The following is a 21,715-nucleotide window of genomic DNA, read 5'->3' as shown; positions in this document are numbered from 1 at the left end:
GGGGGCTAGCTGCATTCACGACACACGTGACTTAGGCAGTCTGCTCAATTCTGTGCAAAAAATACATTTAGTCATTGGTAAGCACTGTGCGATAGAAACAGACGTAGTGATCGTCAATCATTGCACTCCCTCCATTCATTAAGAGTTTAGCTCTTTTTTTTTTTGGGGGGGGGGGGGGGGTAATTTAATTTTTTTTTTTTTAATCTACTCCCTCCCTAAGCACACATGCATGCCTAGTAGAGCATTATAAACTATAAAATCTATAATGTGAAAAGCATTATAGTAATCTTTTAAATCTTTTGCCTTACTATATTTAATATATTTATATAAGCTTTTCAAATGATGTACTATTTTAAAAAAAAAATGACATAATAATACATTTATATTTTTTTCAAGAAAAAAAAAAATCAATTTAAACACTTATTCAAAAATATTAAATAATTTAAAATGCTTATCCTAAAACATGATGCCTAGGTTGTGGGATTTACTCCTGAATTATCATTAAAGTATATATTACACCTGGAAATTCACAGGATGTGTGTAGGAGATAACGGGTATGACTGATTAATCAGTAACTTTAGACATACAATAAGGGGAAAACATTGCTTCATGTTTAAAGCTCAAGTCTTTTAGTAAGAAAGCGGATGTCAGAAAAAAGGTTTCAGCACTGTGACAGAGGCAAAATGATAAGCCTAAGGTAAATATTATACAAAAACATAGAAAAAAAATCATAATGACATCACACACAGCTTGGAGAAAATGCACAATATGTAGCAGCCACTCTATCAGAGTGCAAAAACACAACTTTTTGGGTTTTTTTGTTCCTTGTATTCTCTAGATTGCTTTTCACCTACAAAATGGCTTGTACAAAAACAAAAAGTACCGACCCAGGGTGGTAAAGGACAGCAAAGGTTTTATTTGCAACACATAGAATTTTAGTGAACTGAAATGTAAAATGCGAAACTAAAGTCAACTTTAACATTCACAATAATGTCATGTTTTAGGGCATATACCCATTGATATGATGTTGTCTCGTGCTGACCTATTGAGCAGAACTGCATAGAACAGAATTAGGAGTTACATCATTGTTTGCTTTAAGTTTTATATTAACATACATAAAATAAATACATGAGGATAAGGGTAATATTTGATCCTCTAGCAATTGATAGACTGCAACTTTAATAACAGCTTGTATTTAACAAAGTGGATATAATGTATTATTGGGGGTCAGCATGTGGCTATCTGGGGTAAATTAGTTAGTGTGTAAACCATTACGTGATGACTGTAGTAGTAGTAAGTTGTCACTGGGTGACTTAGCAAGAATACGTTGCTGTAGGAATAAGGTAATGAACAAAATCTAGTCCACTGGGTGCACCAGTTGTAATACGAAAGATATGCCCAGTATGCCAAAGCAGGAGAATTTAGGAGGAAATACAGAGTGGGAGCAAGCAGTAGTAGTAGGGAATTAATTCCCCTAGAGTGCAGTAGAAGTAGTGATAAGGGACAAATGCTCAGTGGGTGCAGTACTAGTGATATACCCAGTAGGAGTAGAAGTAGTGATAGGAAATAGATGTGCAGTGGGTGCCATAGTGGAAGTGATAAGGAACAGATGACCATTGGGTGCAGTAGTGATAAGAAATATATGTCCGGTGAGTGCAGCAATAGTAGTGATAAGAAACTGAACCCCAGTGGATGCAGTAGAACTAGTGATAAGAAGCAGGTACCCAGTTGGTACACTAGTAGTAGTAGTGATAATAAATAGATGCCCACAGTAGTAGTAGTGATTTAAAAGAGATACCCAGTGGGTGCAGTAGTAGAGATAATGAGCAGACACCCAGTGGGTACAGTAGTATTAGTAGTAGAGATAGTGAGCAGAAACTCAGTGGGTACAGTAGTAGTAGTAGAGATAATGCTCAGACACCCAGTGGGTACAGTAGTAGTAGTAGATATAATGTCCAGACACCCAGTGGGTGCAGTAGTAGTAGATATAATGCACAGACACCCAGTGGGTGCAGTAGTAGAGATAATGAGCAGACACCCAGTGGGTGCAGTAGTAGTAGAGATAATGTACAGACACCCAGTGGGTGCAGTAGTAGTAGAGATAATGCTCAGACACCCAGTGGGTGCAGTAGTAGTAGAGATAATAAGCAGACACCCAGTGGGTGCAGTAGTAGTAGATATAATGCACAGACACTCAGTGGGTGCAGTAGTAGTATAGATAATGCTCAGACACCCAGTGGGTGCAGTAGTAGTAGATATAATGCTCAGACACCCAGTGGGTGCAGCAGTAGTAGAGATAATGAGCAGACACCCAGTGGGTGCAGTAGTAGTAGATATAATGCACAGACACCCAGTGGGTGCAATAGTAGTAGTAGATATAATGCACAGACACCCAGTGGGTTCAGTAGTAGTAGAGATAATGAGCAGACACCCAGTGGGTGCAGTAGTAGTAGATATAATGCTCAGACACCCAGTCGGTGCAGTAGTAGTAGATATAATGCTCAGACACCCAGTGGGTGCAGTAGTAGTAGTAGTAGATATAATGCTCAGACACCCAGTGGGTGCAGTAGTAGTAGTAGTAGATATAATGCTCAGACACCCAGTGGGTGCAGTAGTAGTAGTAGTAGTAGTAGAGATAATGAGCAGACACCCAGTGGGTGCAGTAGTAGTAGATATAATGCTCAGACACCCAGTGGGTGCAGTAGTAGTAGATATAATGTACAGACACCCAGTGGGTGCAGTAGTAGTAGATATAATGCTCAGACACCCAGTGGGTGCAGTAGTAGTAGTAGATATAATGCTCAGACACCCAGTGGGTGCAGTAGTAGTGGAGATAATGTACAGACACCCAGTGGGTGCAGTAGTAGTAGTAGTAGATATAATGCTCAGACACCCAGTGGGTGCAGTAGTAGTAGTAGAGATAATGAGCAGACACCCAGTGGGTGCAGTAGTAGTAGATATAATGCTCAGACACCCAGTGGGTGCAGTAGTAGTAGATATAATGCACAGACACCCGGTGGGTGCAGTAGTAGTAGATATAATGCTCAGACACCCAGTGGGTGCAGTAGTAGTAGTAGATATAATGCTCAGACACCCAGTGGGTGCAGTAGTAGTGGAGATAATGTACAGACACCCAGTGGGTGCAGTAGTAGTAGTAGTAGATATAATGCTCAGACACCCAGTGGGTGCAGTAGTAGTAGATATAATGCTCAGACACCCAGTGGGTGCAGTAGTAGTAGATATAATGCACAGACACCCGGGGGGGGGGGGGGGGGGGCATTAGTAGTATATATAATGCTCAGACACCATACCCAGTGGGTGCATGAGTAGTAGATATAATGCTCAGACACCCAGTGGGTGCAGTAGTAGTAGATATAATGCTCAGACACCCAGTGGGTGCAGTAGTAGTAGATATAATGCTCAGACACCCAGTGGGTGCAGTAGTAGTAGATATAATGCTCAGACACCCAGTGGGTGCAGTAGTAGTAGTAGATATAATGCTCAGACACCCAGTGGGTGCAGTAGTAGTAGATATAATGCACAGACACCCAGTGGGTGCAGTAGTAGTAGATATAATGCTCAGACACCCAGTGGGTGCAGTAGTAGAGATAATGAGCAGACACCCAGTGGGTGCAGTAGTAGTAGATATAATGCACAGACACCCAGTGGGTGCAGTAGTAGTAGATATAATGCACAGACACCCAGTGGGTGCAGTAGTAGTAGATATAATGCTCAGACACCCAGTGGGTGCAGTAGTAGTAGATATAATGAACAGACACCCAGTGGGTGCAGTAGTAGTAGATATAATGCTCAGACACCATACCCAGTGGGTGCAATAGTAGTAGATATAATGCTCAGACGCCATACCCAGTGGGTGCAGTAGTAGTAGTAGACATAATGCTCAGACACCATACCCAGTGGGTGCAGTAGTAGTAGTAGATATAATGCTCAGACACCATACCCAGTGGGTGCAGTAGTAGTAGTAGTAGTAGATATAATGCTCAGACACCCAGTGGGTGCAGTAATGTTTACCTGACCACAGCCACTCTCATTTGTTGCGGTTGGATGATCCTCCAGACCCCTCTCAGGTACTCTCTGCACAGGGTGTAGGCTCTCTGTTGGAGTTCCAGGCTGATCTCCAGCCGGCGGCCTCCAGGAGACACTGGCCCCGGGGGTGCGGGCGCTGCGGGTTGGGAAGACATGTTGTGTAATGGGAGCTGCAGGCCGGATCCAGGAGTCACGAGGGACAGTGCGGACACTGGGAGGGTCACAGCCCGGCCATCTCCCAGTACTGCGCTATGGAATATGTCAGCGCTCAGCCAGTGATGTGGATGTGATGTGTCAGCGCTCCCCCTGCCCCTACCATCCGTGTCACCCGGCTGACTCTGACAGCCCCGCCCACTCCCGGCAGCACCAATAGAACGCCGCCGACGACCGCACGGACAGCCCTGATAGGTGGAATGCACCCTCTGCTGGGATTAGCTAGCGCTGGAACGCACAGAGGCCGGTGATTGGCTGCCTGGCTGTCGTGTCTGTGGTTGGCGGTGGTTGGCGGGAGTTCTTGGCTGGCAGGAGCCCGAGGTGAGTGTATATGAGAGCGGTGTATAGCCGCGCAGCGCTGGGTAATGATGGCTGCTGCTGCTGGCACTGGCAACGTTTACCAGTCATTTGTCAGAGTGAGTGAGTCACTATCTGACCGGCCTGTATCAGTGGGGACACCCAGCCATGATGGGAGGATGCTGTATGAAGTGCTGCCCTGCTCTGACATGCTCTCTGAGCTGGCCATGGTTTAATAAGATTAATTCCCCCCAGAGCTTGCAAATTCTATATTCTGGAATTGTCATCTGCTGCCAATCAACATAAAGAAGTGATAAGTTCAGGAAAACATGGATCTGCCAACCCTAAGGGATCTTTCTTTTCAAATAGATTTTATTGAAAAAAAAAATTCTTTCTGAAAATCATGAATCCTTTTTATTATGCTTTAAATGTCCAAAGCTTAGCTACCCAACAGGATGCAATTTTTTTTTAAAGTGTTTTAACATTCTCTCTCAGAATCCTGGGAGTTCCAAACTGGTTTGAGGGAAGCTCCTCAAGGCTTAGTGGGTTAATAAAACATTCCAAGCACCATAACCACTATAGTGTGCTATTGCTGGGGGTGCTCTGTTGCCCTCCTTAAGCAAATAGTCAAACTATTTGCGATTGGTTTGGTTTGACCATATACCTGAGAGCTGCTGGGTGTGTGTCAAGGCCCCCATGAGGTGTTGGCTCGCCTATTTGTGAAACTCCATGGATTCATTGCTTCTCTGTGCGAAGCATCCAATGGACTGAGCGTGACAAGTGGCTGCATATCTAGTAAGTCCTCAGTGCTCGTCTGAGACCATTTGTAGAATTAGGTGAGCTTTCATTAGCAATGTGGTTAGCTGGGTTTGGTCCCAGGCAGTTGCAATGCAATTAGTTTATATCAAAATCCCTTTTTGGCAGACAGTGATTAAAATAATTTTGTAAGATCATATGATGCCAACAGCATGTAACTATCTTGGATTTACTTTTTTTTGTTGTTTTTTGTTCTTTTGTTTTCTTTTTCAACATTCTGATCATGCTGAATGGTTGTGCAAAAAAAAAAGTAAAAATGAATATTTTTTTTTTCTTTTTTTTTTAAAGTGGCATCGTCACTTGTGGTTTTTGTACTTTTCCAAACATCCCTGAGTTGAATTAAAACCTGGGGGTTCTATTTGACATCTGTAGGTTCCTACAGTGGTTAGTTATTCAGCAATTTAAAGTGCACTGAGATCCATTTTATTTTTTGAGTAACCTTTTGAGTAACCTTTTCCTAAGATCATAGTTACAATGATGCCAAAATACAGAGCTGGCAATACACATATTGAAATAGTAAAAAGTCAGAATTGGTTGGAATTAAAAACAAATTTAAAAAAATAAGGGCAATTTTTTTTTTTAAGTCGGTTCTGTTTACAATTTGGCTATATTCGTCTTAAATTTGTAATTGTTAGAATCCCTGTCCGTCTTCAATTTAGTGAATAACTCTTCAAAATTAAAATATTAATATTTCATATTATTCCATATGTTCAGTACAGTGTTCAATTTGTATTTTGGCTCGCCGATGTCATTCACTGTTAATCTAGTACTTAAGAGAGCGTTAAAATAAAGGGACAATCCTCATTCAGATGAGAACCCGAATAAATGTATTTTGTAGTGACAAATGTCAATAAGGCTGTGATCCAAACCATTCTAAATGACATATATTAAAGGAACACTATAGGCACCCAGACCACTTCAGCTCATTGAAGTGGTCTGGGTGCACTGTCCAAGGACCCTTAGCCTTACAAAGGTAATTATTGCAGTTTTTAATAAACCGCAATAATTACCTTTTTGAGGGTTAAAGTTACTTCTAGTGGCTGTCTAGCGGGTAGTAGACACTATATTCAGCTATAGTGCTAGGAAAACAACTTTGTTTTTCTGGCACTATGGTTTCTCTTGAATACACCATTTTTATTCATGGGGTGGTTGTGCAGTCAGGCTATATTTTGACCAGTTACCATGTTTTAAAAATGTTACTTTTTAGCCAGAATGTGCTCAAAATCTAAAACACAAAACCTCATCATTTTATTGGAGATTGTGGTTCAACAGCGGAATGCCTATCATGGCTATTCTCTAATGTGAATTTTAAAGGGACACTATAGTCACTAGAACAACTACAGCTTATTGAATTTGTTCTCGTGAGTAGAATCATTACCTTCAGGCTTTTTGCTGTAAACACTGTCTTTTCAAAGAAAATGCAGTGTTTACATTACTGCCTAGTGATAACTTCACTGGTCACTCCTTAAATGGCTGTTAGAGATCCTTCCTGGGTCATGGCTGCCTAAAATGTATCCAAACATTCAGTATCTCCTCCCTCCTCATGCATACACTGAACTTTCCTCATAGAGATTCATTGATTCAAGTCATCTCTATGAGAAGATGCTGATTGACCAGGGCTCTGTTTGAATCATGCAGGCTCTGCCCCTGATCTTCCTCTTTCTCAATCTCAGCCAATCCTGTGGGGAAGCACTATGATTGGATCAGGCTACCACTTCTGATGATGCCAGCAGACTGCTTGTTTTTCTGAGGCAAACAGCATGCTGAGTTACAGCTTCAGACTTGAATACAGTATATAGTTTGTGTTCCTGTCCCTATAGTGATACTTTAAGTCTTAAACCAAAACAACCAAACTTAAAGCATAGCTGAGTTCAGTTATATTGGCCTTTCATATGATATTTACTTTGAATTCCCAACAATTCACACTTTACTAAATATCAATTTTCTTCAATGCCTGTTTTTTCTTTTTTTTTTAATACATGTACCAGTTTTATATGGTTTTATGCTGTATCGTAGATGCCTCGGAACGTGGAAGTGAAAGCAAGAGTTCACAATTGGGCTCACACTCTTAAGGAGTGTAAGAACCTAAGTGAGAGCACTGGGGAAATAATTGCACAGAGAGATGTATTTTTCAACACTCAATGTGGCCGACTCAAATTACGAGATTTTAAGGTATTTTGTGTTTTTATTCCTATTGTAATGGCCTTCTTCTTTAGTTGTTCACATTGAAGCATTCCATTTTTTGTAACCTTTTTTTTTTTTTTTTTGCATCTCCTCATAAAGGGTTATTTAGTCAATTGTGACCTGGCAAAGGAATTGCAAATTTTAGGCCTATCAAACCATAGCTGGTAAGGTGGGGTTCAGGACCGTTTCCAATTAGGTTGTCTTGACCTAAAATATGAAATGTGACATTCCTAGTAAGTTTCCTTTTGGTGAATAACGACAATCTAACTTATTTAATCTTTTTCTTTCACAAATACTATTCCTTCTCTTTGATGATACTTCTAGCATTGGATCTGTTATGTTTTTTGTTAACTTGAATAATTTGTTACAGTAGCTTGTATCTGTCTGCCTTGTTTGAAAGATAAAATACTTGGTATTCTCTCTACTGTCTTGTTTTTCTCAGGATGGACAAGGTCAGCTGATCTATTATGAGCGCCCAGATCTTCTTGGACCAAAGCTTTCAAATTATGCAATCTCTAATACAGCTGATCCCCAGGGCCTTGAGGTTTGTAACATTGGCAGTAAAAGAGAGAAGAAAAGTTTTTGGCATTAAGGGGCTTGCTTTAAAAATGTTTTGTAAATTTGATAAACCGAAAAAATGAGGTCTGCGCTTCCAGTTGCATTGAAAAAGGGGCTTGTGCCAGAAACTTTCTTCTAATGAAATGTTTTGTAGCACATTGGTGCACACTACAACTGGAAGCGCAGACCTAATTTTTTTCTATGTTTATTTGGTTTACACTGCTTGAACTACAGTGGGAGAAGCTACAGCTTAGGAGAAACTTTTTTGTATTTTCAATCCTTTTGGTATTGCAATTACCTGTGTCTGCTCCTTTTCTCTGTTTGTAAATTTGATGCATTTTTTATTTTTTATTGTGGTAACTGTGACAGACCACCCGGTGTAGGGCTCTCTGCCACCACCTTCTCCTAAAAGAGTTTTCTTTTTTTTTTTTTTTTCCATGGTACCAACCACTTACCTACTTTACCTCACAGCTAGAGAGCCAAAATAAACCCTCTAGGACTCTTGTGGAGTTAAGAGAGGCTCTCCAAGGTACAACACACCTTGCTGGGAGTTACCTAGAAACATCATGGAACAGTGATCCAGTCAAACCTAATTGAGGTAGCTCTCAGTGACATGATCACCAAACAGGGCTTTATTTGGAAGGGGGTAGGGAAGGTGACAAGGCACCCACTGATACCAAAGACTTTAGGTAGCTCTGAAATCCCGACTGGCTAATTCCGCTGAAATTTTCTCTAACTGGAAGGAGTCGTTTACGTGTTTATAGCCCAGTTCCCTAAACACCAGATGGTACATAGTGCTGGGGAGAATAATAACCTTTATTGGAAACGATGCAAGTTTATATACACAGAACCCCAGCATGTGGTCTCCAGCAATGGTATAGGTGATCCCGCCCAGTCGTCTCTGTGCCTGGGAGAGGATTGCAACATATATGGCCTAATTTAGTTATCTCCCATACACAGAGCCGTACAACACAAACCTGCACAAAACATCAGTTGAACCATGAATCCCCCACCCCACATGTTATATCCCCAGATAGTGCCTATCCATGGTGTATAGTGAAAACGCTACTCAGTTCAAGTGTTGACCGGCTATGGCTAAAGTTAAAGCCCAAAACAGTTCCATGCGGGTTTGTCTGAACAAAGCGCTGGACCTCCTACAGTTGGCATGCCAGCGGTGCCGACTCGTTCACAATAAGGGGGCTTTAGGGTGGTTCTTCACAAACTTCCCTCCACCATCCCCTCAATAGCTTAAAATATGCAATGCAACATTATGAATCATATGTCCCCGGACAGGTCTTCATTCCCAAAACTTTATTTCCCAACAGCAACTGGATCGAAAGTGCCAAGCCCAATGAATCATAGAGTAAAGTCTTGACCGGACGTTTGTCGCGTCTCAGTCCGGCGTGAGGTTCCAGACTGGTTGCGTATAAGTGCCGGTCTTTGAACGGGGATTCCTTTAAACCGCCGTTTAGAAGATCTTCCCCTTCCAGAGATACAGGCACAGCTACTGCAGAACACCAAACTCCCGAACTGGATACAAGGGAATGCTCCAAACTCCCGAACTGCATACAAAATAGCACTCCAACCTCCCGAACCGGAACCTCACGAATAGCTGCTAGCAGTCGAACAGGAAAAGCACCCAAGCGGCTTACACTCCTGACAATCAGTCTCTAACACCATATAGTAAATCCCCCCAAAGACGAGACAGAGCTCCGTGTTGAGGGTCAAGCAGTGAACAGACAGAACTGTGGGTTTATTGTTCTTATATACACATTATTACCACCCACAGGGTTTTGGAAAACAACCAATAAACACGTACAATACACTCAGACACTCCCACACAAAATCCTCCCCTCTGCCTGTGATACAATTACCTTACACAATGGGTAATGTAATTATCACAAGCAGAGAAATAGTTTTTCCACATTATTCATAACTTTAAAAGTATGCATCACATTCACATAAAACTTACATTTTCAAAATCCGCATACTCCCAATACGAACATATTTCATCCACATTGGTCCATTGGTTCAAAAGATAGATCGAAGTCCTTTGGGACCAAAGGAAGCATGACTTTTCTGCCCAAAACCTGTTCCACAGAGTCTTCTGTCCTGGATATAATTGGGAAGTAATCCAATTATCTCCAAGGACAGAGGCAAAACTCCATTAAGCACATGGCAGTAAAAAGACCGTAAAATACAATAAAATACACAAGGTTACATTTATTACATAAAATACAGACATGCAACATCTCCCCAGATAGCTTATATCTGAGCGCACATTATTACTAAATGGCTCTCAGACCACACACATACAGTTCAATTGCCATGGAGCCAAAGTCTTTTATTACACAAATAGGCTCCATGGCATAGCTATCTGGGTTAAATGAGTTTATTCAGTAAATCCGAGAATCTACTGAACGCCAGAGCAGAAATACATGAATAGACCTTTCTGCATAGGAAAATAAAGTATTTAAATGCCGGTCAACAGGCAGCAGGCAGGCAACCAGGCTCCTCCAATGCACAGTGGCGAGATTGGTCTCATCACACTGTATTTTGAGAAACTTGCTCTATATCAATAAAGAGCAAGTTGCTGCTACAGAAAAATGGACTTTGCATTCAATTGCTTGTTAATGTACAATGTTTTTATTGGCATGGCTATGGTTAGTCTATTGACTGCAACTACTTTAATTGTTCGCTTGGCTTGATTGTGGTCCACAGTATGTGTACTGTCCTTTTATGAAATGAGGGTTACAAGAGTGATAATTTTCTGTTTATGAGAGCTAAAATCTGGATTAGTTTAAGGTAATATAAATTAAAATTAGAAGTAGTTTTAATCTAGGTCAGCGGTAAGCAATATTAGGCACTCCAGATATTGTGGACTACATCTCCCCTAATGCTTTTACAGCCATAATACTGACAGCCTCAGTGTAGTCCACAACATTTGTAGTGCCGGAGGCTGCCTACCCCTGATCTAGTTTAGTTGAGTTAAGCAGTTATCCTCACATTTTGCCATTAGCATCTGACCGTCAATAAGTGATGCCAATAGTGGAGAAAACTGTACACTAATTTAAAAAGTACCCCAACATTAGCAAATGTTATTTATAAATGACACTTAACTCTACAAAAAGTGTTTTTTGTTTCGAAGTCACTTCATCTTTAACCCCTTAACGACGAGTGACGGACGAGGTCCGTCACTCAGGGGAATGCGTTAATGACGAGTGACGGACCTCGTCCGTCACCCGTTAAAATTAACCCCAGATCGCCGCAATCGCGGCGATCGTGGGGTTAATGGTGCTCCGGTCTGCCTCTGCATTAGAGGCAGACCAAGAGCACCGGATCCGGCTGCCCCAGTACATGTGCCCGCTCTGAAAGCATGTCTGAGCGGGCACATGTGCTCTGTATACTCACCTCCGCCTCCCTGCACTTCCGGGTTCAGTGTGAAGTGCAGGGAGACAGATCAGTGTTGATCCTGCCCCCTGGTGACAAAAAATAAAGTAAAATTCAAATCCCACCCCCCTTTACCCATTTTAATAAAAAATTAACCCCTTCCCTGCCAATTGATCACGGACTACAGTGATCAATTGGCAGGGATTACATTTTACTATGATCTGATTTTTTTTTTTTTTAACCCCTGAGGGTTAATTCTTTTTTTTTTATTTTAACCCTCAGGGGTTAAATTTATTTTATTAATTAAGTTAAATATTTTAAAATTATAAATTTAGCTTGCTGGGGAGGGTGGAAGTTAGTGGGGAATTGGGGGATTTAGTATTAGGCTAACTAGGGGTTAACGTTAAAAAAAGTTTAAAAATAAGCTTTAAAAAGTTAAAAAATTAAGTTAAAAAAAAGTTTTAATAACGTTTAAGTAAAAAATAAACCCTTTACCCAGTCCAAATAAAAATTAACCCCTTCCCTGCCAGTCGATCACTGCCTACAGTGATCAAAATACAGATCACAGTATTATACTGTGATCTAATTTTTTTTTAACCCCTGACGATTAACTTTTATTTATTTTTTAACCATCAGGGGTTAAATTTATTTAATTAACTAATTTAAATATTATATAATTAAATATTTTGCTAGCTGGGGTGGGTGGGAGTTATGGGAAAATGGGGAATTTACTGTTAGTGCTGCTTACTGCTGTTAGGGGTTAACGTAAAAAAAAAAGCTTAGAAAAATGTTAAATCTGTAAAAAAAAGTTTTACGAAAGTTTAGGAAACTTTAAAAAAATTAATAAGCAAAACAAAAGTTTAAAAAATAGTTTTAAAAAGTTTTAAAAAGTAAAAAAATACATTTAATAACGCTCATTACCACTACACCTGGTACAAGCTAGCGGAAAAATGATCCCACGCTAAGGTTTAAAATATGCCTTTTGAAATACCCTGGGATGTCTTCTTTAAGAAATGGTATGGTTTTATGGGGTATTTGGTTTATATAGCCTGGTAAAATACTCTAAAATGGGACATGGGCACAGCGTAAAAATGTAAAGTTTGAAAAAAAATGGAATGGCTGTGTCCCAAATGTGCCCCTCCAATGTCCACATATACCTGGCAAAGGTACATACGGGGGTATTTTTGTACTCAGCAGACATAGCTGAGCAACATATGAAGTATTATACAGTGGTAGTACACATAAGGTTTGCAAAATATACTGTGCAAACTCACTTTGTGTGTCAAAAAGGCAGAAAAAACGCTTATTACCACTACACCTGGTACAAGCTAGCGGAAAAATGATCCCACGCTAAGGTTCAAAATATGCCTTTTGAAATACCCTGGGGTGTCTACTTTAAGAAATGGTAGGCCTTTGTGGGGTAGTTTGAATTTAAAACCTGCGAAGATGCTTGGAAATTGCACATAGGCCCGGCGTCAAAATTCAAAGTTCGGTAAAAACTGATATGGCTTGGTCTCCTATATGGCACTGTAGCTTCACAAAATAGTGCCATAGACATACAATGGGAGTGTCCTTTTTACTCAGAAGACTTAGCTGAGCATAATTTGGGGGGTTTGAACTTAGTGGCACACATGAAATATACAAAATGCCCAGCAAAAATGCAATCTGTATGTAAAAAATGTACAAAATTATTTTTTACCACATACTTTGGCATGTAATGGTAAAAAAATGGGGGCATGTTAAGGCACAATATGCACCTTATGAGATACCCTGGAGTGTCTTTTTTTTTACAAATGGTAGGCCTTTGTGGGGTATTTTTGAACAGTCAAACTGTTATAATACCCCAAATGGAAGGCTCATTAAATCCGTCTCTCAAAATTCTACTGTGAATACTGAAAAGGACAGGTCTCCTATATGGCACTGTAGCTTCACGAAATAGTGCCAAAGACATACAATGGGGGTACCGTTGTACTCAGCAGAAGTAACTGAACACATAATAAAACTTTGTACAGGAATAGCACACACCAACTTTACAAAATACACATGAGAAGTTCTTTGTTATAAGTTTGTGTGCGAAAACCCCCCAAAAAACACAATTTTACTCCAATATTTAGCAGAGGTTGGCGGTAAAATGGCTACGTAGAAAGTGTCAAAACAACCTTGGGTAAATAGCCTGTGGTGTCTACTTTATATAAATATATACTTTTGTGTGGCAATTTTGTTTTCTTTTATGGCTATTAAGCTTACAAGACAAACATACCAAATTCTAAAATCGCTCCACATTAAAAGTTTATTTTACTCCTTGTGCTTTGTGACCTGTAACTACCAAAAAAAACTTAAAATCCCAGACACATTATATATTCTGTAAATCAGAACTAAATGAATTTATTTTTAATTACTTTCCTTAACCTGCACTAATTAGGCACACATTATTATTATTGCAAAAACTGAAAAAAAAAAAAAAAATTTTCATTTTTTTTGCATTTTTCTGTATTTTTTTTATAATAAATAAGCATGTGCATGTATGTATGTATGTGTATATATATATATATATATATATATATATATATATATATATATTTATTACATCAAATGAAAGCCCTTTCTGTCCTTTAAAAAACGGTATATAATATGCGTCGGTGCAATAAATTAGTCAAATGCAAATTGCAGTTGAACGCAAACAGCAAAAAATGCCGTTGTCATAAAGTGAAAGACAAGCTTCCGAAGCTCTGTCCTTAAGGGGTTAAAGGACCACTATAGTGCCAGGAAAACATACTCGTTTTCCTGGCACTATAGTGCCCTGAGGGTGCCCCCACCCTCAGGGTCCCCCTCCCGCCGGGCTCTGGAAAGGGGAAAAGGGGTAAAACTTACCTTTTTCCAGCGCTGGGCGGGGAGCTCTCTTCCTCCGATCCTCCTCCGTTCCGCCCTGTCGGCTGAATGCGCACGCGCGGCAAGAGCTGCGCGCGCATTCAGCCGTTCGCATAGGAAAGCATTTACAATGCTTTCCTATGGACGCTTGCGTGCTCTCACTGTGATTTTCACAGTGAGAATCACGCAAGCGCCTCTAGCGGCTGTCAATGAGACAGCCGCTAGAGGCTTTGGGGGAAGGCTTAACCCATTTATAAACATAGCAGTTTCTCTGAAACTGCTATGTTTATAAAAAAAATGGGTTAACCCTAGCTGGACCTGGCACCCAGACCACTTCATTAAGCTGAAGTGGTCTGGGTGCCTAGAGTGGTCCTTTAAATAAGTGAAAGTATAAAAGGAATATACAGCCAATCTCTGCCACCCTGAATATGCAAGTTTAGTTTTGTGCTAAAGAGTAGAAACCTTTACAGATGTACTAACTGAAACTGATTTAGATTTTATTAAATGAAAAAAGTATTTTGTGTATATAGTCTTACCCATTTTTGTTACTTTTTTTTTTTTTGTTGAGTAGCCGTGGCTAGCTTTCTAACTTTGGCTTCCCTCCATTAACCTGTTCCTCTATGCTCCAATCCCATACCAATATTAGACGCTGCATACTATTGCAAAGTGTCTCTATATACCACTTCCATGGGATTTTCTTGGTGACTTCAGGTTTAACGTTTTCAAGGTTTTTAAAATCTTTTATTTTTATTTTTTTAATTGTACATTAAAAGGCTTAAACTTAGCATTTTCTGTATACATGCCCTTTCTAGGAGGTTTTAACCCAAGCATTGGGAATCCGTGGTTCTGTTGTGAAGGAACGTCTTCTCTTCCTAGTTGGACAGACTCGTATTCACATGGACAGAGTACAGGATCTTGGAGACTTTGTTGAACTGGAGGTGAGCTATGGCTTGTTTTTTATCGTAGCTTAAATGGATTCTATAGTGTAAGCAATATTCCTTACACTATAGCTTCCTCTGCCCCAATGATTTACATTGCAGAATTAAGAGTGATAGGAACACTGCACCCAGACCACTTCAATAACTGAAGTTGTCTTGGTTCCTATAGTATCTCTTTATGTGTTGCACGATTTTTAAGTCCCAAAGTATTTATTTTGTAGCAAGTTTCTTATAGAATGTTATTTGGGCTTTAATTTTGAATTTTATTATTCTTCTAGCCAATATTGTTACTTTGTCTATATGCTAATCCATGTAAGCTACTTCAAAACCTAATATGACCTTTTGTTTCTGTAATGCAGTGTTTACCAAAAACATTTATTCAATTACATTTATGTTGCACCAAGATATTCCACTGCACTGTACATAAGGTAAACAAGTCAAACATTAATTTCTAACAAAACATGATTGACATACTGAAAAAGTAAGTGAACAGGGCCCTGCCCAAACAACTAATGCCTCTTTGAATATGCAACTAACTTAGGCCATAATTTAATATTGTTGGATACGCTTTCCAAATTATTTAGTATTTTGCGATAAACGTGGAAAATTATTTAAAGGAACACTGTAGAGTTAGAAATCCAAATGTGTGTTCCTAACGCTATAGTTCCTTGGTGACCATTTAGGTTACCGGCCTCCACTTGCAGGGAGGGAATTTTTTTTTTAAAAAAGTAGGATTACTTATCTTTTCTAACTTGCAGCGCTAGTCTCCATAGCTGGCTATGCCTCCTTGGATGAGATCATAGAGATGGATGATCTTAGCCAATCCAATGCCTTCCCATATGGTGGCATTGGGAAGCTAGTGGGAGGCTGGATGAAGTGGTCTGGGTGCTTATAGTTCCCATTTATGTTCTAAATAATATATTTTCATTTTGTAATATTTAGATTTTTTTTTCTGATTTATAGATCTCTATCTCTATCCTCTTTTAGAGTAAACATGTAATAAAAATGTTCACTTGCCTGAAATCACTCCCACATTCTTTAAATATACCATGTATTACAAAGATGCACACCAAGGCAGTGACTGACAGCTGGGACCATCTATTCAGCATAAATTGTTTGGGGCATGACCAGTCCCCTTCAATATGTTGATTAAATTATAATTTTAAGTTTATCCAAATAAATTGAGGTCTCAGTGCCTCATATGAATATTCTGCCAGTCTATCAAATGTAATATGCATATTTAAATAATTGGAGGGTTTTAAGTATCACTCCAATTGCCATTCAAGTTTAAGCTCACCTGCCACATCAAGAATAAACCTCTGGGATTTTACCTTTAAGCTGAAAGGAGCAAGGTGAATTGTTAGTGTAGGACTCACCTAAGAGACCTAGAGTTATTTTAATTTTTTTATTTTTTTTTAAACCCCTGCACATTTTTTAACCCTTAATAGGGAAACCTGGGATGGGCGGCAGCACTATATCATGGCGGTGTGATACCAAAGCAAATAAAAATATACAACATTAAGCCCTGCCCTTAAGCCTTAACGTGGCAGGTGAGCTTACACTTGAATGACCATTGGAGTGATGCAAAAAAACTCCAGTTATTTAAATGTACACTATCCAAAATCACTATGCATAAGTGCATAAGTGTTTTAGTTATACATTTTATTTTATTTTTTATTATTTTTTTCCCTTTAGTTTTTATTGTATGGGCTGATGTGTTGCTGCCATTGTGGGAGTTTGAGCACAATGTTTAATTTTGTATATTTGTATTTGAATTTGTATCACACAGCCATGGTACAGTGCTGCCACCTGGTCGATACGTGTGTAGGGGTTTAGAAAAATATTCCTCTCTGCCTCATTAGAGAGATTGCCTTTAAGCTGAAAGAAACCTATTGACATATATATTTATGAACACCAATATCTTTTCGTTGTAGGTGGTTCTGACGGACTCCCAAACTCCAGATGATGGCCAGCACATCGCCAACAACTTGATGAAGTCTTTAGGGATTTCACCTGAGGATCTCCTAACAGGAGCCTATGTTGATCTGCTTCAAAAAGACCAGGGAAAATAATATTTGTTAAATAACAGGTGCAGTGCTCATGCGTGGGACAAGCTAACCTATGTCATCTCACCTAAGTATATACTAGAAAAATAACACTGTCCTCAAAGAGGTTTAGTATAGTTTGTACTATACCTATAATACTATATTCAGTAGACGTTGGACAGAATCTAGAGTTTGGGGGATTTTTTTGATCTTTCTCTTTAGGTAACACATTATCTTACAGACAAGAAGACATTCACTGTGAAGTGTAAGAGGAAAATTTGGAGCCGTGAAAGTATCATCAAATTTGCTATCTTTTCAAACACAATACTATGTTACTTGTAAAACAATTAAAATAACCAGATTTGCAGAGTACTGTACTATTATTCTTTTATTCCATCCAGACAACCTAACTATTGCAAAGGTTACTTTCTCTTCACCACCAAATCAGGTTTGGCCGATCTATCTATTCTATAGACTTATATTTTTTATTTTTTTTTATTTTCTTGCAAACCGGATTCTTTATATAAATTCAATTTACATTTTTAAGGTAGCATCAAGTGTGCATGTATGCATGAAAGCAAAAGCAAGACCTCATGTTCTGTGCATGTACATGACCAACCTGCAAATACAGTATTTGTAATACAGTTCTGCAGCATCAGACATTGCATATATGGCTAACTGTAAATGTAAGTAATTAAAAAAATTGGGCCATGTCTAAATGTGACCTGGATGTGCCATTTAATGTTACAATAAATGGTTTTATTATAAAAGTTGGATCATTTGTTTTGTTTTAATAAGCAATGTTTTTTGGTTTTTTTTTCGGGAGTGAGTTCTTGGTGAGACACACGTGATGATACCAGGGAGATCCGGTCCGAGAGCTCCCCAGGCAGTGAGCTAAGTTACAGAGCAGTAACTAGCTGGAGTTTTATGGTGATATAGTTTCCGGCACAGAGGAAATGGCGCGCTCGGAGCATGGCCAATCAATGCGTAGATTGGATGCATGCGTATAGTGGTGGAATGCACACCTGGGAGGCCTTGCGTTCCACTGAAGTGCCGACCACGTTACTGCGCATACGTGGACCAGAATTTTAAACATTTGTCACCAGTACCTGGAAAATAAGGTATTTAAGCTGTGTAGATCCTTATTTCAACACTGGATATAGTTAATAAGGATCTCCTGTGTTCCCCGCCCTCCACACGGGTCAGAGGTTTTTGAGGTGAGATAATCTTGTGTCTACATTAAAAAGCTGTATGATTTACTTTTACACAATTTTCTGAAGGGTACTTAAAATGTGTGTGGAGGAGGGGGAGGGTTTTTTTTTTTTTTTTTTTTTTTTTTTTTTTTACACAAAGCAAATGGAAAAGGACAAAATTCAATCTCCAGCTCCTAAGAAAGCTGCCTGTAAGTCCCGGCATTTGGTTTGCAGTGAATGCTCCGTGCCTCTTCCAGATTGCTGCAGGAGAAAACGCCAGTGCAACCTAAACTAGAGAATGGAAGAACACAGAAAAAAAGAGACTTCATAACTAGGCTTCGTCAGGGGTACCCTTGATGAAGGTGCACACACAGTGCACCGAAACGCGTGTCGGGTAACTTTTTTTTTCACTGGGCACATTATCACATTGGTGCATTATACCATGCATTTTCTAGCATGGAATAATTTTTATAGCACTTAATTTCACCTTTCTCTTTCTAACCTCTCACTATCTAGCTACATTAACAGTGAGAGAGGCTTTATTTTATTTCTATACTGCACTGTATTTCAGCTAGGCTTTAAAGTGCTGTCTAGAGACAACACTACACCAAGATAGAACTACTTGGTATATGCCCGAAGGCATTTGTCTATCAGCCAAGCTTCATATTATGCTCACAAACCGGAGTGAACATTCGTTGTAAGGAATAGATAATCTCCTTTTATCTCGCTAATAAATTAACCCTTAAAATGCCCCTATGCTTGGCCATTCTAAATAAAGCCTTTACCATAGGGATTATATTGAGTTAATTTCCAGTCAGAGAAAAGCAAGTTTGCTTTAATTTTTTACACTGACTCCTCTATTTAACTTTTGGTTCCTAGATAGAATTTGTAATTGTGTATTAGCTTTCTATCATTAACCAGACTATGTTCTCTTTTTAGTGAGATTATTCCAGTTATTTTTGTTATCTATAGGGGTTAAGCCCCAGATACCACTGGAGTGTCATTTTGGTGATTATATTTAGGGTGAGAGGTTCTGCAGTTGCAGACCATCTCGAACTGAATATATCTTTTCCTCTTTTATTGATTCAATCATACGTTTTCTTCTGGAAGGTTTCTCCGTGGGATTGTGTTTTTTCATTGAAGGTTCAACTTTCAGCTCTTGAACTTTGCTTCAGACCTTATTTGCAGATTTTTTTTAGGGCAATAGTCAGATCTACTATCAAGTCCTTTTTTCCTACCTGGGACTTTCAGTTGTACTCAAAGCAATATGTCATCCTCCTTTTGAAGTAACTGAAGAGATTCATTTGAAACTGCTAACATTGAAGACTGTTACTAGTGGCAATCACATCTGCCAAAAGAGTGGGTGAGATGCAGGCCCTTTACTCCTGACAAGTGCACCATATTTTTTTCATGATGCGATTTTACACCCTAAACCATCTTTTTTGCCAAAAGTGATTTTGAAAGTTATTAACAGTCCAATTGTATTGCCATCGTTTTGTAACAACGGATCTTCACCTCAAGAAAGAATCGGGCATATGCTGGCTGCAAGAAGATCTCTCCAAGTGTACATCCTAAGCTCCTCTGATTTCAGAAAATCTGACTACCCGTTTTGTGAATTTTAGAAAATTCAAAAGTAGGAAAGCCTCTAAAATTACTATATCTAGATGGCTTGTAGATACGATAAAGCTGGCCTATTCCACATCTGACCTACCACTGCATAAGCATTAAAGGCACACTCTAATAGAGCTATGGCAACGTCTTGGGCTGCAAAATCTCAGGCTTCTCCAGAAGACAATTGGAAAGCAGTCTCCTGGTCATCCTTTGATACCTATTATTAAGCATTACAGGCGAGATCTCTTCTCGGCCTCTGAAGCCTCTTTCGGGCCTAAGGTGCTTCATGCAGTGCTTTTCTGTCTCCCCCCCCCCCCCCCCCCCACCCCCACTTTTTTATATTTGGGATTATATCCCTCCTGTACTGCCACCATATGACCGGGAAAAACAGCAATTTTTACTTACCTGAAATTCCTTTTTCCCTAATTTGGTGGCAGTACAGCTCTCCCTCCCTTTTTGATAAATATTTTGCAGCGGTAAAGTCTGTGTGTTTTCTTGTTAATGACTGAGGTATGGTGGGCACTTGGGAGTCTTATACCTGGAGGGGGAGGTATCGTTTTGTTTCTTTTATCTTTAATAGACTTGTACTTAAGGAAGAAACATCCCTCCTGTACTGCCACCATCTTAAGGAAAAAAGGAATTTGCGGTAAGTAAAAATTCCTGTTTTATTTTATTTCTCATGGGATTTATATTCAACTTCAAGGTTATAAAAGAATGGCACAATCCTAAAACAAAACATGGCATTATTCATTGTATATACACATACTTTATTTAGATTTTTTTTATATATATATATAATTTTTTTTTTATTATTTCTTTTTTTACTTGTGATACCTATCTAATGGTGTTTGCCATTTATCTGATACACTAGTTATTGACATTTTTAGAGGACAACAATAAGTGAAGTTTTGATTACTTAATCTATTGCTCTCTTGGTCAGGGAATTTCTTAATTTGTATTATTTATAAAGTGCCAACAAGTTCCGCAGCACTGTATAATGGGTGGACTAACAGACACGTATTTGTAACCAGATGAGTTGGACACACAGGAATAGAGGGATTGAGGGCCCTGAATTCAAACAAAGTCTTTGGTCATCTTGCATGAACCGCACGTTTGAGATCTCCCCAGAGTGGCTCGATGATATTAAGGTCAGGAGACTGTGATGGCCATTCCAGAACCTTCAACTTTTTCTGCTGTTACCACTGGAGGGTCAACTTGGCCTTGTGCATGGGGTCATTGCCATGCTGGAAAGTCCAAGAGTGTCCCTTGTGCAGCAAAACATCAGTGAGCCACCACGATGCGTCACAGGGGGGATGTTATTATTTTCACTATAGGCCTTATTAACCACTTTCAAAACTTAGCGTTTATGGTTGTGACCATAAGCGCTATTTTGGTCTTGTCACTCTAAATAAGTATGCCAGAAGCTGTAAAGACTTTTTTATGGCAACTCGACCGTGCAGCTCATTCTTGTTTAAGTATCATCGTATTGTGCTCTTTGAAACAACCACACCGTCTTTTTCCAGAGCAGTCTGTATTTCTCCTGAGGTTACATGTG

At 39.4% G+C, this 21,715-nt stretch overlaps 1 protein-coding gene across 1 annotated transcript in view; it reads right to left on the bottom strand.

The window, feature by feature from the left end:
• The window catches only part of CHKB (choline kinase beta), a 35,042-nt gene extending 30,663 nt beyond the window's left edge, over positions 1 to 4,379 (bottom strand). The window contains exon 1 of the mRNA XM_063449177.1: positions 4,033 to 4,379. Within this exon, the coding sequence (XP_063305247.1) occupies positions 4,033 to 4,202 (170 nt within the window). The 5' untranslated portion in view covers positions 4,203 to 4,379. The remainder of the gene's footprint in view (positions 1 to 4,032) is intronic.
• Between the last annotated feature and the right edge of the window lie 17,336 nt (positions 4,380 to 21,715).

The sequence above is a fragment of the Pelobates fuscus genome, chromosome 3, assembly GCF_036172605.1.
Source record: "Pelobates fuscus isolate aPelFus1 chromosome 3, aPelFus1.pri, whole genome shotgun sequence".
NCBI lineage: Eukaryota > Metazoa > Chordata > Amphibia > Anura > Pelobatidae > Pelobates > Pelobates fuscus.
This window is presented reverse-complemented; position numbering and strand designations above follow the sequence as displayed.